Raw genomic sequence first — 15,737 nt, 5'->3', positions numbered from 1 at the left:
ATAAAGTGGAGAAAGGCTGCCATGTCCTTGTTCCGGAACAATTATAACCGAAGAATGTTTGGCATTTTACTCCTACAGTAGGCAGTTACTCGATTTTCACCCAGTCAGCCTTTCATTTTAATTAAAGGAGCATTAGTCTTAAAAAAAATCAGTAGGTGTTAAGATTATGGTTAAAGCTATAGACAGTGAGCATCACCGTTAAATGATTATTGTAGTTACTGCGTTGGTTTTTGGTGGTTGAGATGACTCGCATTACTCAGCTCGCCTGCAGAGTTCACAATGAATAGTTTTGTCCCCCCCCTCATTGTGTTTAGAGTAAAATCCTTGTCTCCTCGATCATTCAATGCTGCAAACAGCTTCTTTTAAAAAAATACTGTAAAGGCTTTAGAAGTGAGACGCTTTGGAACTGCTGTTTGTTGACAACCGTCGATTCATCACCGCTCGGTAGACAGTGCCGGGAGAAAGATTCATGCTCTGTGCTGAGTGGTGTTGTAGACCGAGGTGGAACCTCTATGAAACACGAATTTTGAAGGTTACAGCGTTTAAAAGAATTCCTCCACTTTTAAAACAGTATGTACATTTTATTGTCAGCTTAAGGTTTTGTTTCCACTCGATCCTGCTCTGCGCCGGTTTTTACCAAGTGCAACTTTCACAAAACGAACACGTGCACATCTAAGTTTGAAATCAGTGCCTGGGTCGCAGCGTTTGCTCATAACTTGACTACATTTAAGAAAAGGTTGCTCAGATGACACATTTTTAGGAGAAGAATCTTTTTTTCTTTCTTTTTTTAAGTTTTCTTTGCAATATGCAGAACGGGAGAAGCTGAGATGGTTACTAATACGTGCGTGCTGATTGTTAAAAGGATGATGATTGCCATGACAGAAGTGATGCAGGCAGTAAAACCGCAGTGACATCTTCAGCTGCTATTAAATTATCATTGTTGAGGTTGACAACACACATCCGACAGGTTTATAATACATTTCGCACCTGTCACATCTAATCAACACCCCGAGATTTTCTTCCTTTTGTTTTTTCCCCCGTGTTCTCTTGACTGATTTCTTTCCACCCTGTCTCCCTTTTCTCCCTTTCACATATCGTGGTGCATAATTTGTGTCATAGCTTCAGTGTGCAAATGGAGAAAACTGTGGTGACAATTTCAATTTGGCAGAAACTCTGAGAGCACATAATCATTTGACACTATTTCCTGACTGCTGTTGCCCTGATCTGCTGAGAAGCATGTCCAGATTGTCCCTTACCCATACTGATGGAGCCCTGTGTAAATATCCTTGCTGCAGCCTGCACTGCCACCTTGAGGACGATTTACAGATTATCTTTTGTCTCCTTTGTGCGTAGTGTTTAATCTGACAAATTGGGTATGGGCATGTTGCTGCTAGATAATCTGTACCACATGCCCGCCATGCGGCGCTTGGTTCTTTTATATTTTGCCTGTGCTTTTTTTTTTTCCCCCTTCTTCTTTTTTTTGGCATGAAAAAGGCACAACGCGTCCAGATTGACAATCTGCACACGCCGGAGGTTGTGCGTGACCCAACTGAAGCCTTCAGGAGTATTTTTGTTATTGAGTTACTTTAGCTTTGTGCACTTCTGGGTGTTTCTCAAGTGGAAATGGCTTTGAGTCAAAGCAAGCGGGATTTTGTAATAAGCCCGTTAAAAGGCAACCTTCATTCTACCCACACATGTCGACAGACAAAAACACATGTGGTCAAGCAGTCATCCCAATCACAGTCTTCCATCTTCACCGAGCTGTATTCAGTCAGTGAAAAAGTGACACCACTGTTTACTTCCTTGTCAATCTTTTTTTCGTCCCCCTCCTCCCCTTTTCTTTCTTTTCATGCTGCCTTGTTCTCATATCCTTCTTTTTTTTCCCTCTCTGGTCTTTTTAGTGTGCAGCAGTGCCCCAGTGAGCATGAAGATCCAGCCACTAAACCAGACGGCATTGATGGTGAGCTGGGAACGCCCTCTGACAGTCTACCACCCACCTATCACCAGTTACATGGTCTCCTACAGCTGGGTGAAACGTGATGTCGCTGATGAAAAGACCTTCACCAAGACCGGGGATCAGAGCATGGTGAGTGTGGCTGTTTAAAAGCTTTTATTTATTTATTTTACAATAAATGTTGCATAAACAGCTCCGATTGGTGTGCAGAGCCTCAGATGTATCTGTCAGGATCAGAGGTTGGCCAGATCAGTGACGGTGTGTATTGGAGGTGACAGGTTATGATGAACTCTGCATGTGGCTGTTGGCTGATATGAGGGCCCAGACACTCTGCTGTCACTCACCTGTCTAAGAATAGAAGCACAGGCCCGTCACAAACTTTGACGTGTCACACTGAGATACTGTATATATAATGTGTTCAAAATTGCAGCTGTGGCCTTTATCCAGGTGTAGCATTTACCCCTCTGTTTATTTGCATTTAGGTTTGAATCAGCCTCAGAAGTAGGCACCTCTATTACAGGGTGAACAAAAAAAAAAACGCATACAGACCGAGGCGGCGTAAACAAAATAATATATTCGCTTTTATTTTCCCAATTTAAAAAGCAATCATTTAAAAAAAATCTTCAGTTTTCAGGCAGTACGAGCAGCTCTTTCAACAGAAACTTCTGTTAGTAACATATGCAGAGCAAATGTACCCTTTTAGATCTTTGCTCCACTGATCATATAATTCATCTCGCTGCCCTAAACAGTGAGTTAGCACACTTCGGTTCTTACTGTAGCTTTTCAGCAGAATATTCAGTGGTGTCCACAGATATATCCTCCCTCTGCAGGAGGTTGCACCTACAGGGCTGTTCTTTTTCACTCTATATATTCTTCTCTCTGGTCACATATTTTTGCATTTGTGGAAATCCAACACCCAGCTGTGCATCTCTTTAAAGCCCACTGACCCCCAGCTGTTTTTATAGTCTGCATGACTGGCTTTTTGATATAAACAGTGCAGAGGAGAAAAATCTCATCTCACCAGTTCAGAGACCTGGGATCAGTTCCCTGGTGGCAATGCTACCTCCAGCTTGGCGCATTCCAATAAACACAGTTGTCATGGGCTGGAAGCTCGTGAGGGATCTTGTAATGTTGCTGCACTAGCGACTCCTATTTGGTGTGGGTAACTGCACAGAAGGGGTGAGATCTGAGAGCAAGAGCTGGCTAATCCTTTAAGGTAATAACCCCCTTCACTCAAGCGTGTTTGCCTCACTTTGATGTTTAACCTTCACTGTGCAGAAGGATCCAATTGCAGAGTCTGGCACTGAAATTTTTTTAAACAATCGTTCTACAGGATGATTTCATGACATTATGAAGCAAATTTTGCAGCGTGGAACTTGCACGAGTTCGATGCCTCCGGTGCGCGCACACACTCTGTGAATAAGGAGACGCGTTGTGTTCAGCAGTTACACAATGAACAATGATTTGCATATTCATAGATTCTGGGAGAAAGGAGGAGGAGATGTAATTTTAAGAATTTTAAACCAGGTAATTGAACTACTTTGTGAGGGTAAAAACACTTCAGACACAAATTATTATTCCGCGCAGCTTATCTTTAATACTGTGTTTCCTAAAACATGCCTGGAGGAGAACTTGAGCTTCGAATGTAGCTACTGAAGCTTAGAAAATGATGGACAAGTGAGCTGAAATCAATATGCAACCAGGCTTCTGGCAGTCAAGAACTCCTCCACAAAATAAACTGTTATTCTCATCAGAAAACATACCATAAGTTAATATTATTCCCTTTGTTGAATTATTGCCGCTCATTGTGGACAGAAGTTCACATCTCACTTGCAGCAACAATATTTATACCTGATGTTACCCATAGCTTTCTCTCATTATTTGTGAATTTTGGCATCTCTTTTTAGCTCTCTGTTAATGATTACTGCACCCTGGTGTTCTTCTTATATCTCTACAGTCTTCATTTTCTGTACTCTGTGGCCACAAAAGAGCAGCGCGTTCTCCATAAAGGCTGCTGCACTGTGAAAATGCTTACTTAGATATCAAGTGTCATCTAAACTTTGTTACGGAAGATGTATTACCCATGATGTGACTGGTGAACCATGTTGGGCTCGTGAGGCTAAGTGACTATTTTGCGTGGAATGCATTAATGTAATAACATGATTTATTTGTCGTGGTGAAGTGGGAGACCTGTAAATTTGCATTGTGCTTTGATTTCAAATGGCTGACTGAGAGAGTGATTATAGTGTCCGTGTGGTGCTCTGTCCGTGCAGTTACACTCCATTAATACAGTCGATCAGCCTCTTTTTCTCACATTATTCTGTCCACTTCTCCCTCTCTGCACTAAAGTCCTTATTTTGCTCACTTCATTTCCATTTCAATTTTCAGTTTCTATCTCTGGACACCTTTATCTGAATTATTTTGGAGAAATACTGGCTCTGCAACACCAGAGGCAATCACCCACCTATTCTGAGGGCACTTTGAATACAAGTTAAGCCATCTGCAACCTGCAAAAACACAATTAAATTAAACAGAAAATAACCTTTCTAAACAGCTTGGAAGTTGTGGGCCACAGACTATTGGCCAAGCAGTAGTTTAAAATGGAAAGCATTCATTGGAGGCTATTTGAATTATTAGCATCTGCCTTTTCAAATGTGTTCATCTATTACGATGCAATTTCAGTTAGAATTGACAGTATTTTATGTGTGTTTTCTCTTACAGAAAGCAGTCATCACTAACGTTTCTCCTGACATCCTGTACCTGTTCAGAGTGCAGGCAGTGTGTCAACATGATCTGCGCAGTGATTTTAGCCAAACACTGTTGTTCAGAGGTATGTGGTCACAGCAGGTGTACTCTAAGGCCTTTGTTCCGTCTTCAAATGCACTAATAGATGAATATATAAATATTTTATGTCCCTCCCTCTTTTGTTTCACAGCTAATACAACAAGAATTTTTGAAGGATCTCGAATTGTGAAGACTGGGATGGTTAGTTGACCAGAAGATGGCAGTGCACATTTCTTTTTGCATCTCAGTGACGTTCATGTCATATTCTGTTGGGTAACCATTTCTCCCCCCCCCTCTCTGCCCATCTCCCTCAGCCCACAGTTTCTCCTGCGTCCTCAGCAGACATGGCTCCAATCAGTTCTGGTTCCTCCACGTGGACGTCCTCTGGTATCCACTTCTCCATTGTCTCCATGGCAACAGGGATGGGCCCCTCTTCTAGTGGCAGCCAGGCCACGGTGGCATCGGTAGTGACGAGCACCTTGCTGGCAGGCTTGGGTGTCGGCGGAGGGGTCATCTCCTCCATGCCCAGCTCTGTTTGGCCCACGCAGGCGCCTCAAGCCACTCAGAACCCCACTCGTCCATCCACCGCGCCCGCAAAGTCCAACAACGAGCAGACGCCACCTCAGGGCTCCGAGACAGACAACGCGTCTGAGGAGAATAATGCTCCGCACGAGGGTGAAGAGGAGGGGGAGGAAGGCGAGAAAGATGGGGAGAAGGAGGAGGAGGAAGAGCAGCAGAAGAAGAAGAAGGAAAAGACTGGAACTGACAATGGGGAGAAACAAGCAAACAGCACTCTGGCCAAAAAACCTTTAATCCCCACCCCCGCATCCACAGCCAAAGAGAAAGGAGAAGGGAAACCTACAGTTAAAGGCACCACAGTACCTCCGAGCACTGGTGAAGACGTGGAGAGCAACCCTACAGGTGTAAACCCAGTGTCCACTCAGGAGCCGCGTAATAGCAGCGTAAAGACGCAAATTCCCAAGAATTTACCTACAAAGATCCCCACTGAAAATGAAAATGCAAACAGCTGGCCTTTCTCTGTCCACACTGGTGAGCAGGACATTTCGATTCCTGTGTTGTTGTTTTTTATTTCTTTTTTTTCCCCTCCTCATACTGAAAAATCTTTTGAACTCTTGTTAAGCCTTTTTTCCCTTGTTGTCGGCTGTTGTGCCAGGCAAGACTTCTTTCCAAAGCACAGTTCTGTAAACACCACCAGCACTTACAGAGACCAGTTTAGCAGAACAAATAACTTGATATAAGACGCTAACTACACTGGTTACCATCTCGGTCAAAGACGGAGCCCCAGGCATTTGTGTCACTACAACACAGAGACCTGAAGGAAGAAGTAGGCTGTCTGCCAGAGGGACTGCGCCTCAAGGAATTCCTTTAAGCATGTTTTAAAAGAGTTTGTTTCGAGGGAGAGCATTTATGAAGATGTCTTTGCCTCTTTTTTTTGTCTTATTTCCCCCTCAACAAACCATGAAAATACTAGAAGTGGCACTGAAAAATGTTAAAAGGCAGTTGCCGTTAGTGATTATCAATAACAATATAAACAAACAACACTGCGGTTTTCTTTTGAATCTGATCAACCAACCCAATCACATTGTTTTAATCATCTAATTAGAGTTAATCTTGAGCTCTTGTAAAATGTGTTTGTTCTCTCCTTGATTTGTGTTTGTGTTTGTTTTTGTTTTTTCCCATAATGACTTCTGTCTAGGCTTTTAATTTTAGGAAACAATTTATTTCGTGAACATTGTAGAATTAATGGAGAAAAGCCCAGCATAGTGTCCCAGCGTTTAACTGAAGAGAAGACGCAAAGACTAACCCTACTCTGTTCCAAGATTTCCATTTTATCTGCGAACAAAACATCAGAATAGCCTTTAAATATATTCACGGAGGCACTTTATAAGAGCACAGATGAAACTGTATAAGTCGGTACGACATATTTAGACATTTAACATGTGTTTGTTTTGTCTTTCAGACAGAACCACCATGTCCAATGGGATGCCGCCACCTCACCCGGGGATGGGCAGGATGGTGTGGATTGTCCCCTTGGTGGTGGTGTCTGCTCTCACTCTGCTGTGCCTCATCATGCTGCTAATTGTGATGGTCTACTGGAGGTGAGAGAGAGTTCACAACCTCATTCCCGGGGCTCCATCTTAGTTTGTTAGAACAGTAAATTGCTATGATGAAGTGCTGTAGCCTTTTATTGAAAATAAAAAGCCTTATCTTTACTGGGTGTGGGGATGATGATGTCTCTGATTCCTCCTTTAGAGGTATAAAAATACAGCTGCCCCTCACTCACACTGGACCTCTTGAATGCATTTTTTTTCTCTGTTCATGTTTTCTACTAAGTAAACCACCTGCGTTTAAGTGTCCTCAGCATGGTTTGGGCTTAGCAAGGGTACTAATGCTGCTTTCTTCCCTTTGCTTTGTACATTTTGCCCATCACCCACTTGGGTGAGGGGCAGGAGACCTGAAGGCCCCGCAATGCCAGCATGGGTCCCAGCTGTGTCTTCATCTGCTGGGCTAATTTCCAGCCATGCTATTGGAGCCCGAGTAATTACACAGGCCAGGCCACAAGCACATGTCGGCTGGTTAATGAGTAACAAATGGCACTGTAGGCTACTTCCTCAGCTGGTCCTGTGTATATTTACTGCCGCTACTTGTAAAGGATTTTATTTGTTTATAGACTCTTTAGAAATAAATATTTGAAATGTGTTAAATGCATTTAAATGTTTTTTTTTTTTTTTTTTTTTGATTTGATCGCCACAGCAAATGTTTATATCACCTTGCTGTGACAGATAATAAAACAGTGAGATATAATTAAAAGCGGGGTTATTGGCTCCACAGAGGTGTAAAAAACCAGAGCTGAAAGCAAGATGACTGTACAGATTCGGTTAGCGAGAGTTTGGGTATTTGAGTAGAAAAGCAGGGGCAGCTTTGAGATTTGAAATGGCCATCGCAGCTGCTGTTGTGACAGCTCAGACAGTTCACAGACAATGCCTGCTTCCCTTAGGGAAAAGGCTACGGTGAAAGATGAAATCAAGCCGTTTACTCCTCATCCTCTGCGTGGTCTCTCTTAGTGACACAGAGGCTAAACCCGTGAGTTTCTCTAGTTCCAGATGTTTTGTCTGTCATTATCATATCGGCTTAATTCCACCATACATTTGATTTTTAGAGGCGTCTATGGAGAAATGTGTGGCCAGTGAATTATCTATTAAAGCTTCCCTGTTTGGGTTTATCTGAGGTTATGAGTCTGGTGTTAATTGCTGGTGTTGCCCATCTGGAAGCCTGTGAGGCTCAAGGTGTTGGCTGAAAACTGACAGATATAAAACCGAGAACAAACCCAGTCCCACCTCCTTTCTTTTCTTTTTCTTCTTAATTGGAATTCATTAATAAAGCTGTTAAACTGGCCTTAATGCAAGCTGCTCTTCTGAGAGTCAGGAAGACGACATGGACGATGCCGATTAGTTAGCAGGACCACATCTGCCCTCAAAGGAGGCCATTAGATCGGGAGGCTGCGACTGAAACCGGGGGGAGCGCTCCTCCCCCGTTTGTTTTCACCTTTCCTCTCTCGCGCTCTCTTTTCTCTCTATCAATTCTCTCTGTCACCGTCTCTGTTTGGCTCCTCTCTTTGTGCATTTTCTTTTTAAATGCAGTTCCACCTTTTTGTTTCGGTTTCATCTCTCTAAGAATGACTAGCATCTGCTCCCTCCTCTGCATGGCGTACAGGTAGGGTTAATACTGGGGTATGTTAGCACTGGGATGAAACGTGGGTCTTATAGGACAGATTGCATGCGAGTTGGTATACCAGGTGTTCCGGTTCCTCACTGGTTGTTGTCAGTCACGCTAGAGCTGCTGATTATTTTTAATGCACAGCTGACCTTTTTACAAATCTGTTTTAATATCACCAGATAAATAACCTCAATACTTACGAAAGAGCATGGCTGCTTGCAGTTTGTCACTCTGTGAACTCTGAACTTCAGGCTGTATGAAAATTTTGATTGAATTGTCCTGGCAGTATTTGCAAAGATCCAGGCTTTTTGAAACAGCTTTTTGAGCAGCAGCAGAGGCAGCAGCTGCTGCCAACAATGAGTATTTACTCCAGAAAATGCATCTTGAAGTTGATTTCCTTGTCCTCAAAGTCCCTTGAAAGAGGCCCTGAGAAGAGAAAATGTGTTTGGATTAGTTGTCTTCGGTTTGCATAAAGAGCCAAACTCGGCTCGGCGCTGCAGCGTGTCACCGTGAGTTGTTTACCTGGTCCCTATAGTCAGCGAAGGCTCTGTTTCCAGGAGCCACTCACTCTGTGTGCGATCAGCTGTGTCCTAACTTCTCTGGGGTTTTCATTAGGAGTTTTCTGCTGTTGTCATTCTGTTCAACATTTCTATGCTGATGTTGACGGACCGGATCTGAGAACAACCGGCTAACGACTCCCTCAATACACTTGGCTGCATCATTTGAGCTGATAGTGGGTGGGTTTACTGTGCCACATTCACTATACTTATCTCTCTGGGTCCCTGCAGGAGATTTTTCCAGACAGCTCACTTTTATGTGGAGGAGAGCAGCTCTCCACGGGTGGTGGCCAATGAGAATATCCCAGTCATCCCTATACCAGGTGAGCTATGTTTTCTATACTGTGCCAGAAATTTAATTTATCAGTTTTAACGAGCCAGCGTGTACTTTGTCACACATCAGACTGAAACGGGACTTGCATGAAGCCTGTTTGGTATGATTTGTATGTGAGGTTGTGGCTTTAAAAAAGTACTGTATTGTATTAGTTAATGTGCAAAAAAAAAAGTTGGACAACAAGCAAGTTGAAGTTTGCTAAAAGTGATTTAAATGAACCAAAAAATAAAGTAATGGCTGAAGTGTTTTCTCAAGTTCTCCACCGCTTTAGGCTAACAGTAGCAGATCAGCATTTGTTTGCTAAAGGTAATCCATAAATGGTTCAGGTACATGATGGTGCCAGTGAAGAGGTAATTTATCAGACTACAAATATAAGGAATCACTGTTGCAGATGTTCCCATTGCAGAAATTTTGAGTCTGATCTAATAAATCCGTTTTTTAACCATAAAAAGATTTAAGACAAAACTTAAATTTAGTTTATTAAATCTGTTCTGTAACCTTAAAAATAGTTTTTTTTAAGACATAAACAGAGGACTAATGGAATCTTGACTGACTTTTATCGATTTATGTCTACTGATGTATTGCACATTTACAAGGTGTCATTAAATCTTTTCAAAGGGTTTTCTGTATTACCTTAATGTCTGCTTTGCAGTTTCTGTTCATTTACATGTGAATTGACTCCGGAAACAGCACTGTAGAAGTTGTGTGACTGGCTTTTCTTAGCCCTTATTGTCCCAGGCAGCAGTGGAGTGGCAGCTAGTCGATATCAGACTTTACTTTCACAGTCGCTTTAAGCTCAGGGACATTTCAAGGCTGTGACATCAGTCGAGCTATAATCATGATGCTAGTATTGACTCTGCATGCACTCTGTTTTTATTGCTCTTTCTTTGTTTCTTCCCTTGTTTCTCTTGTTGTTTGTTTGTTTGTTCCTCTCTTTTTCCCCCCACTATATTTTCTCTCTGCTTATCTATTTGTGTGTATTTGTAGTGATTCAGAAGTTTGAAATGGAGCCGTGGGACCTTTAAGCCCACCTTTTGTTCAGCTTTATGTCCTGTCAAGAATGGGCCTAATCAGCCTTAGTCTATTACACTTTCTAGCTGCCACAAAGCCACATTTCACCCAGAGCTACTCTGATGAACTGATCAGGCTGATAAGTCTCTTGACACTAATATAGATGGAAAAAAGACACTTTGATAAATGACCAGATTAATAGGCAAGAATTCACCTCTATGCTGTAGCCACTGAGGCAAGTAAAAGCCTCGGAGGCCCCAGCTGCTAGTGTGTATTAGTTAAGACATTGGCCAGAATCGGCAGCGATGACAGCTGGGTCTCCTGCACTGTCCCTGTGTGATGCTGACCAGCCTTATCAAAGATCTTTCATGTGTGATTTGGAGCTGATTTGGCTCAGATGAGACAGATGTGTCTTCCTGTACAGCTCAAAATGCCAAAATCTAGGTGTTTGTGATAGAGGTCACTTGGTTATTTATTTATTTTTTAAATCTTTTCCTTTTGTTAAAAATAATCTACCAGTCTCACTGATGTAGTGATGCCGCGTAAAAGTAAACAAAGTCACAAATTTCTTTAATTTCTGTTAGTGAGTAAAAAAGCGATGACATAATGGGCACTTGCTGTTTTTACTGCTTCCCCTGCAGATGACATGGAGGCCATCCCTGTTAAGCAGTTTGTGAAACACGTCATGGAGCTCTACAAAAACAACATGCAGGGTTTTGCTGAGGAGTTTGAGGTACTCTTTTGACACAACATTGTGAAGCATTGTTAACCCTCGCTGCGTACAGAGTCGTGTTTTACATCAGAGCTGGGTTTTGTTGGTCTGCATGAAGGAGCTAAAACATCCATTGTTGCCTTTTAGTTCTACTCTGCTTTACGTTACCTACAAACTAAACAAGAGGTCATGTATGCCAACATGCAGCTCTTTGATTGGGCAGTTTTGACAACTTTGTGCTGACAGCAGGTCTTGCAGTCCTTTACTACTCATTTGTATTTACAAAAGAAAAGGTCCTGAAGGTTTATTGATAAAGGAGCATCATCATGAATGGAGATGAGCGAGTGGAAAGGGTACGAAAAGCTTTTTAAAATAATTACTGTGTTGTTGCTGCGTTTTATGTATTTCTTTCACTTAGACAAAGAACCATAAAATCGAGCCAATCCAGTGGATCTGCTTTGCTTTCACGCCACAAACCTCGCCACACTCTGCTCGAGGGAAGAACTTTCCTCGTAGTCTTCCTCTGTGTAGTTTACCGCTCAGCCATAAAAGGCCAATGGTATGTTGTTGTCACCGAGTCAGACAGGCTGTGTATCTAATGTAATCTCAGGCAAGTTCGATCAATCTAAAGGTCAGAGGTCAAGCTTTATGAAAATCTTGTCACTGCAATCTTCACTTTCCATTATTTTAGATACATCTACTAAGGGGTTTTCACACCAGTCCAAACCCAACAAACCAAATGAGAAGTTTCCAGATTTTCTTTGAAGTAAAAAAAAAAAGAAAAAATTACGTAAATTTGCATAAAAGCACATAAACTAGTGCTGATACTGCTAAACTACTGAGCGCAGAATTTATCTTTTGTGCACGCTCTCTCCAAATGGGCCTGCCAAATCTGAACAATGGTTGGACATTATATCATGCACACACTCGTGCGCGGGGTTGCTAATTTTGAACAGATGGTTGAGAGAAAGATGGAGAGAGAGACCAGAGTGATGAAGGTTAATTAGAGAAGGTCTGTCTGCCGGTTGACCGGACGGGAACACACTCTCTGTGTAACTAGGTTAAGAAAGGAGGCAAAAGCTTCACCCCCAGTGTATTCCTTCTAATTGGGGTCATGTAATGTGATGCCTGTGTGCGCAATGTTCAAATGCACCACGACGAAGCCGTTTTGGACGTGATTGTTTTTTTGGGGGGGTGACTGAATGCATCGTGCTGTAGAAAAGAAGAAGGCTGTTCTACTAGAGGCTCGAGTTCAAGCCCCAGTTGCAGCAAGCATCTGCTCTGAAGCGTCCTTGAATAAGGCACAGAATCCATGCTAGAGGTTCGGCTTTAAATTGGGGGCTATGAGCTGTGCACAGGGGAGATCTGTAGGGTGGAAAAAAATAAAACTTCCCCAACAATATAGTATCAGAAAGAACACTGAGATTTTGAGTAAATATAACTTCTTTTTAGAATGTAATTCTGTTAGATCTAGCCTCCTTAATAAAATCAATTTCTGTTTATTTTTTTTCCCTCCCTGCAGGAGGTCCAACGCTCCACAGCCGACCTGAAAATCACAGCAGAACATTCCAATCATCCTGACAACAAGCACAAAAACAGATACATCAACATTGTGGCCTGTGAGTCAGCTGTAAAATCTGATTACGTCTGCCGCTTTGGATTCCAATAGTGTTCATAAAACGGGTTTTCATCTTTTTAATAATTCTCACAAATATGTCAATGCTTCCCCTTAGACGACCACAGCCGGGTGAAATTACGGGCTTTGGCAGGAAAAGATGCCAAACATTCGGATTACATTAATGCCAACTATGTGGATGTGAGTTCAACCAGCCACTTAACATTGTTGAAGGTTTACTTTTCTTTTTTTTTGTTTTTGAAATGGAAAGGTTGCGAGTCTGAACCGCTTCAGCTGAACAGCGACGTGAATGAAGCAATAGTGCGATGTGAAAGAGTTATTGGCAGTGCTAAACGGCTTGCTGACAGCTTTGTTTAAAATATCAATCGAGGTGTCCAAGTCATAAACCTGACAGATAGTAATAAAAAATTTTACATTTATATTTGAGAAATGTATTCATGCATGAATACGTATCATTACTGTCAGCTCAAGGAGTGAATTTCATGACCGGCAAATGTTTCGCCAGTAAATCGGTTGCATCAGCTATATCAGGAATATTGATAGAGGAGTGATTGCATCTTACCAGTAAACAACACTCCCTCCACTCTCCTGTTTTCAGGGCTACAACCAGCCCAGAGCTTATATAGCTGCTCAGGGCCCTCTCAAGTCTACATTCGAGGACTTCTGGAGGATGGTGTGGGAGCAGAACACTGGAGTCATAGTCATGATCACGAACCTTGTGGAGAAAGGAAGAGTAGGTTCACTTTGATCTATCGCATAATCGAAGCAAACATTTGACTGTAATTCAGATAGGTTCAAATGTAACTCTGTGCATGCTGTGTGTTTCAGAGGAAATGTGACCAGTACTGGCCAACAGAGAACAGCGAGCAGTATGGAAGCATCGTGGTGACCCTGAAAAGCACCAAAGTGCACGCTTGCTACACATTGCGCCGTTTCCTCATTAGGAACACTAAAGTTAAAAAGGTAACCAGACACTTGCACTATAATAAACTTTGTCTTAGTGGGTTGAACCTGCTGAAATATTGAAACATCGACATCACGGTCCAGTCAAAAGAAAACACTGGTCGACATCTGCCTGCTTCAGAAATGTATTTCGTAAATATGAATCTGCTCTAATGGCAGAGAATTTTTGTGTACTCTGAAAATTATTAATATTGTTCCAATTTGGAATTAGTGGGAAACATCTGATTACACTGAACAGATCAACGGATCAAGCCAAGGTTGTATCCATGTGTAACATGAGATGCGTCATGTTTTTTTTGGAGGGGGGCGCGGGGGTTTGTGGATTATAATTAAAAACCTTCCCAAAAAATGAAATCAGGACAGATTTATAAGGGTAATCAGATTTATCAGGTCACATTTATCCAACATGTTCTCTCTCTCTGACTGTTAAATCTTAACGCAGCTTTCATTATCATTCATTTTGGTATGGTCCCCACCCCCAGACATTCAGTAACCATAGTGACTACCTTGCACCAGTCATTTCCTGGAAACGAATATTTAGTAACAACTATTCTTAATATTAGAACTTGTTTTTGTTGTGGGGATAGAACTTTAAGTGATTGTGGGCAGGTTACAGAGTAAAATGTCATATTCATCAAACCATTAGTGAGCCCTCATGTCCTGTGAACGGAGGCCGTGCCAAATTTGCGTCAGGACAGAATAAAAGCAATCACTGAGAAATATTGATTTGTAGTATCCCTACCCTCTAAGGGATTATGTGGACCCAAACAGCACAGAGCAGTCACAGGATGTCCTTGTGTAAAGGTGAACGGTGCGAGTTTTTCTATTCATTCATCACCCATTTTTCTTTCAGTAGCCAGCCGTACACAGTTCATGGGTAACCACGGGGAGATCCAGAGTTTTTTGTACATGCTTACGCTAGGACACGCATTATAATGTTGTAAAGAACAAATAAAGGCTTTATTTTTATTTATTTTTTTATTTTTTTCTGTTTAGAAATGCTGAGTGGGAGATTTCAAATGCTATGCTGTTTATCTCCCGACTATTTTGTTCCGTGCTCAGAAATGTTGTTTCTGATGTCTTTCAGGGGCAGAAGGGGAACCCGAAAGGGAAACTAAATGAGCGCATTGTGGTCCAGTATCACTACACTCAGTGGCCTGACATGGGAGTACCGGAGTACACCCTTCCTGTCCTCACCTTCATCAACCGCTCGTCTGCAGCTCGTGCTGCAGACATGGGCCCTGTCCTGGTGCACTGCAGGTACATCATTATTACTTAGCTCCTGGGCTAGATGAGTGTTACTTATTAGCATTAGGCTCATATTTGCTGACCTGGCCAAAAGCTTCCTGTACGGGTTTGCTTATATTGCTTGTCGCTCTGCTCTTCAGTGCAGGCGTGGGGCGCACCGGAACATACATTGTCATTGACAGCATGCTGCAACAAATCAAGGACAAAAGCACAGTCAGCGTCCTGGATTTTCTCAAACATATCCGCACACAACGCAACTACCTAGTCCAGACTGAGGTAAGAAGCACTAAATAATCAGTTACTCTGGGAAATGTCTCTAAAGGTCATCTCTGATTAAAGATGGATAGGGAGTTATGAAAGCTGTTCACTTTGATACTCTAAGCTCAGGTAAAGGTCACGCTTCCTGCAGTTTCAATGCAACACGCAGAGCAAAATGTGATGTGGTGAGACCAGAATGAGTCCATACTGGCTGTCCTCTGGCAGCACTTTAGTCATTTTTTTAACTATGGGATGATTGGTCATAGTTACCTGCTGCCCCTATCCATTTATATTCCTGCTATCTTCTCTATGAGATCAGTTCACAGACAACTGTCAGGAAATGTGATGTTGTTGTCTCTTCCACGGTTTCATGTAAGCTTTTTAGTACCAGTTTACCTTGGAAAAAACAGTTAATTTAACCAGATATTACATATTTTATCTTAATACCCTCACTAAATGTTAGAGGCAGGTATTGTAGTTTTGATTTCACTGTCAAAGATTTGGATGTTACATTAGAAGTCCACAATGACAGGCTGACCCAC

General features: G+C 42.2%; 1 protein-coding gene across 1 annotated transcript in view; it reads left to right on the top strand.

The window, feature by feature from the left end:
- The window catches only part of LOC113022260 (receptor-type tyrosine-protein phosphatase gamma-like), a 112,139-nt gene that overhangs the window by 88,393 nt on the left and 8,009 nt on the right, over window positions 1-15,737 (top strand). Inside the window, exons 9-21 of the mRNA XM_026167464.2 lie at window positions 1,902-2,086; window positions 4,676-4,784; window positions 4,890-4,939; window positions 5,053-5,788; window positions 6,720-6,858; window positions 9,265-9,356; window positions 11,020-11,111; window positions 12,613-12,709; window positions 12,824-12,906; window positions 13,325-13,459; window positions 13,555-13,689; window positions 14,777-14,949; window positions 15,078-15,213. Of these exons, the coding sequence (XP_026023249.2) occupies window positions 1,902-2,086; window positions 4,676-4,784; window positions 4,890-4,939; window positions 5,053-5,788; window positions 6,720-6,858; window positions 9,265-9,356; window positions 11,020-11,111; window positions 12,613-12,709; window positions 12,824-12,906; window positions 13,325-13,459; window positions 13,555-13,689; window positions 14,777-14,949; window positions 15,078-15,213 (2,162 nt within the window). The remainder of the gene's footprint in view (window positions 1-1,901; window positions 2,087-4,675; window positions 4,785-4,889; window positions 4,940-5,052; window positions 5,789-6,719; window positions 6,859-9,264; window positions 9,357-11,019; window positions 11,112-12,612; window positions 12,710-12,823; window positions 12,907-13,324; window positions 13,460-13,554; window positions 13,690-14,776; window positions 14,950-15,077; window positions 15,214-15,737) is intronic.

Source organism: Astatotilapia calliptera, chromosome 5 (assembly GCF_964374335.1).
Source record: "Astatotilapia calliptera chromosome 5, fAstCal68.1, whole genome shotgun sequence".
Lineage (NCBI taxonomy): Eukaryota > Metazoa > Chordata > Actinopteri > Cichliformes > Cichlidae > Astatotilapia > Astatotilapia calliptera.
Note: the sequence above shows the minus strand (reverse complement) of the source record. Positions and strands in the feature narration are given on the sequence as shown.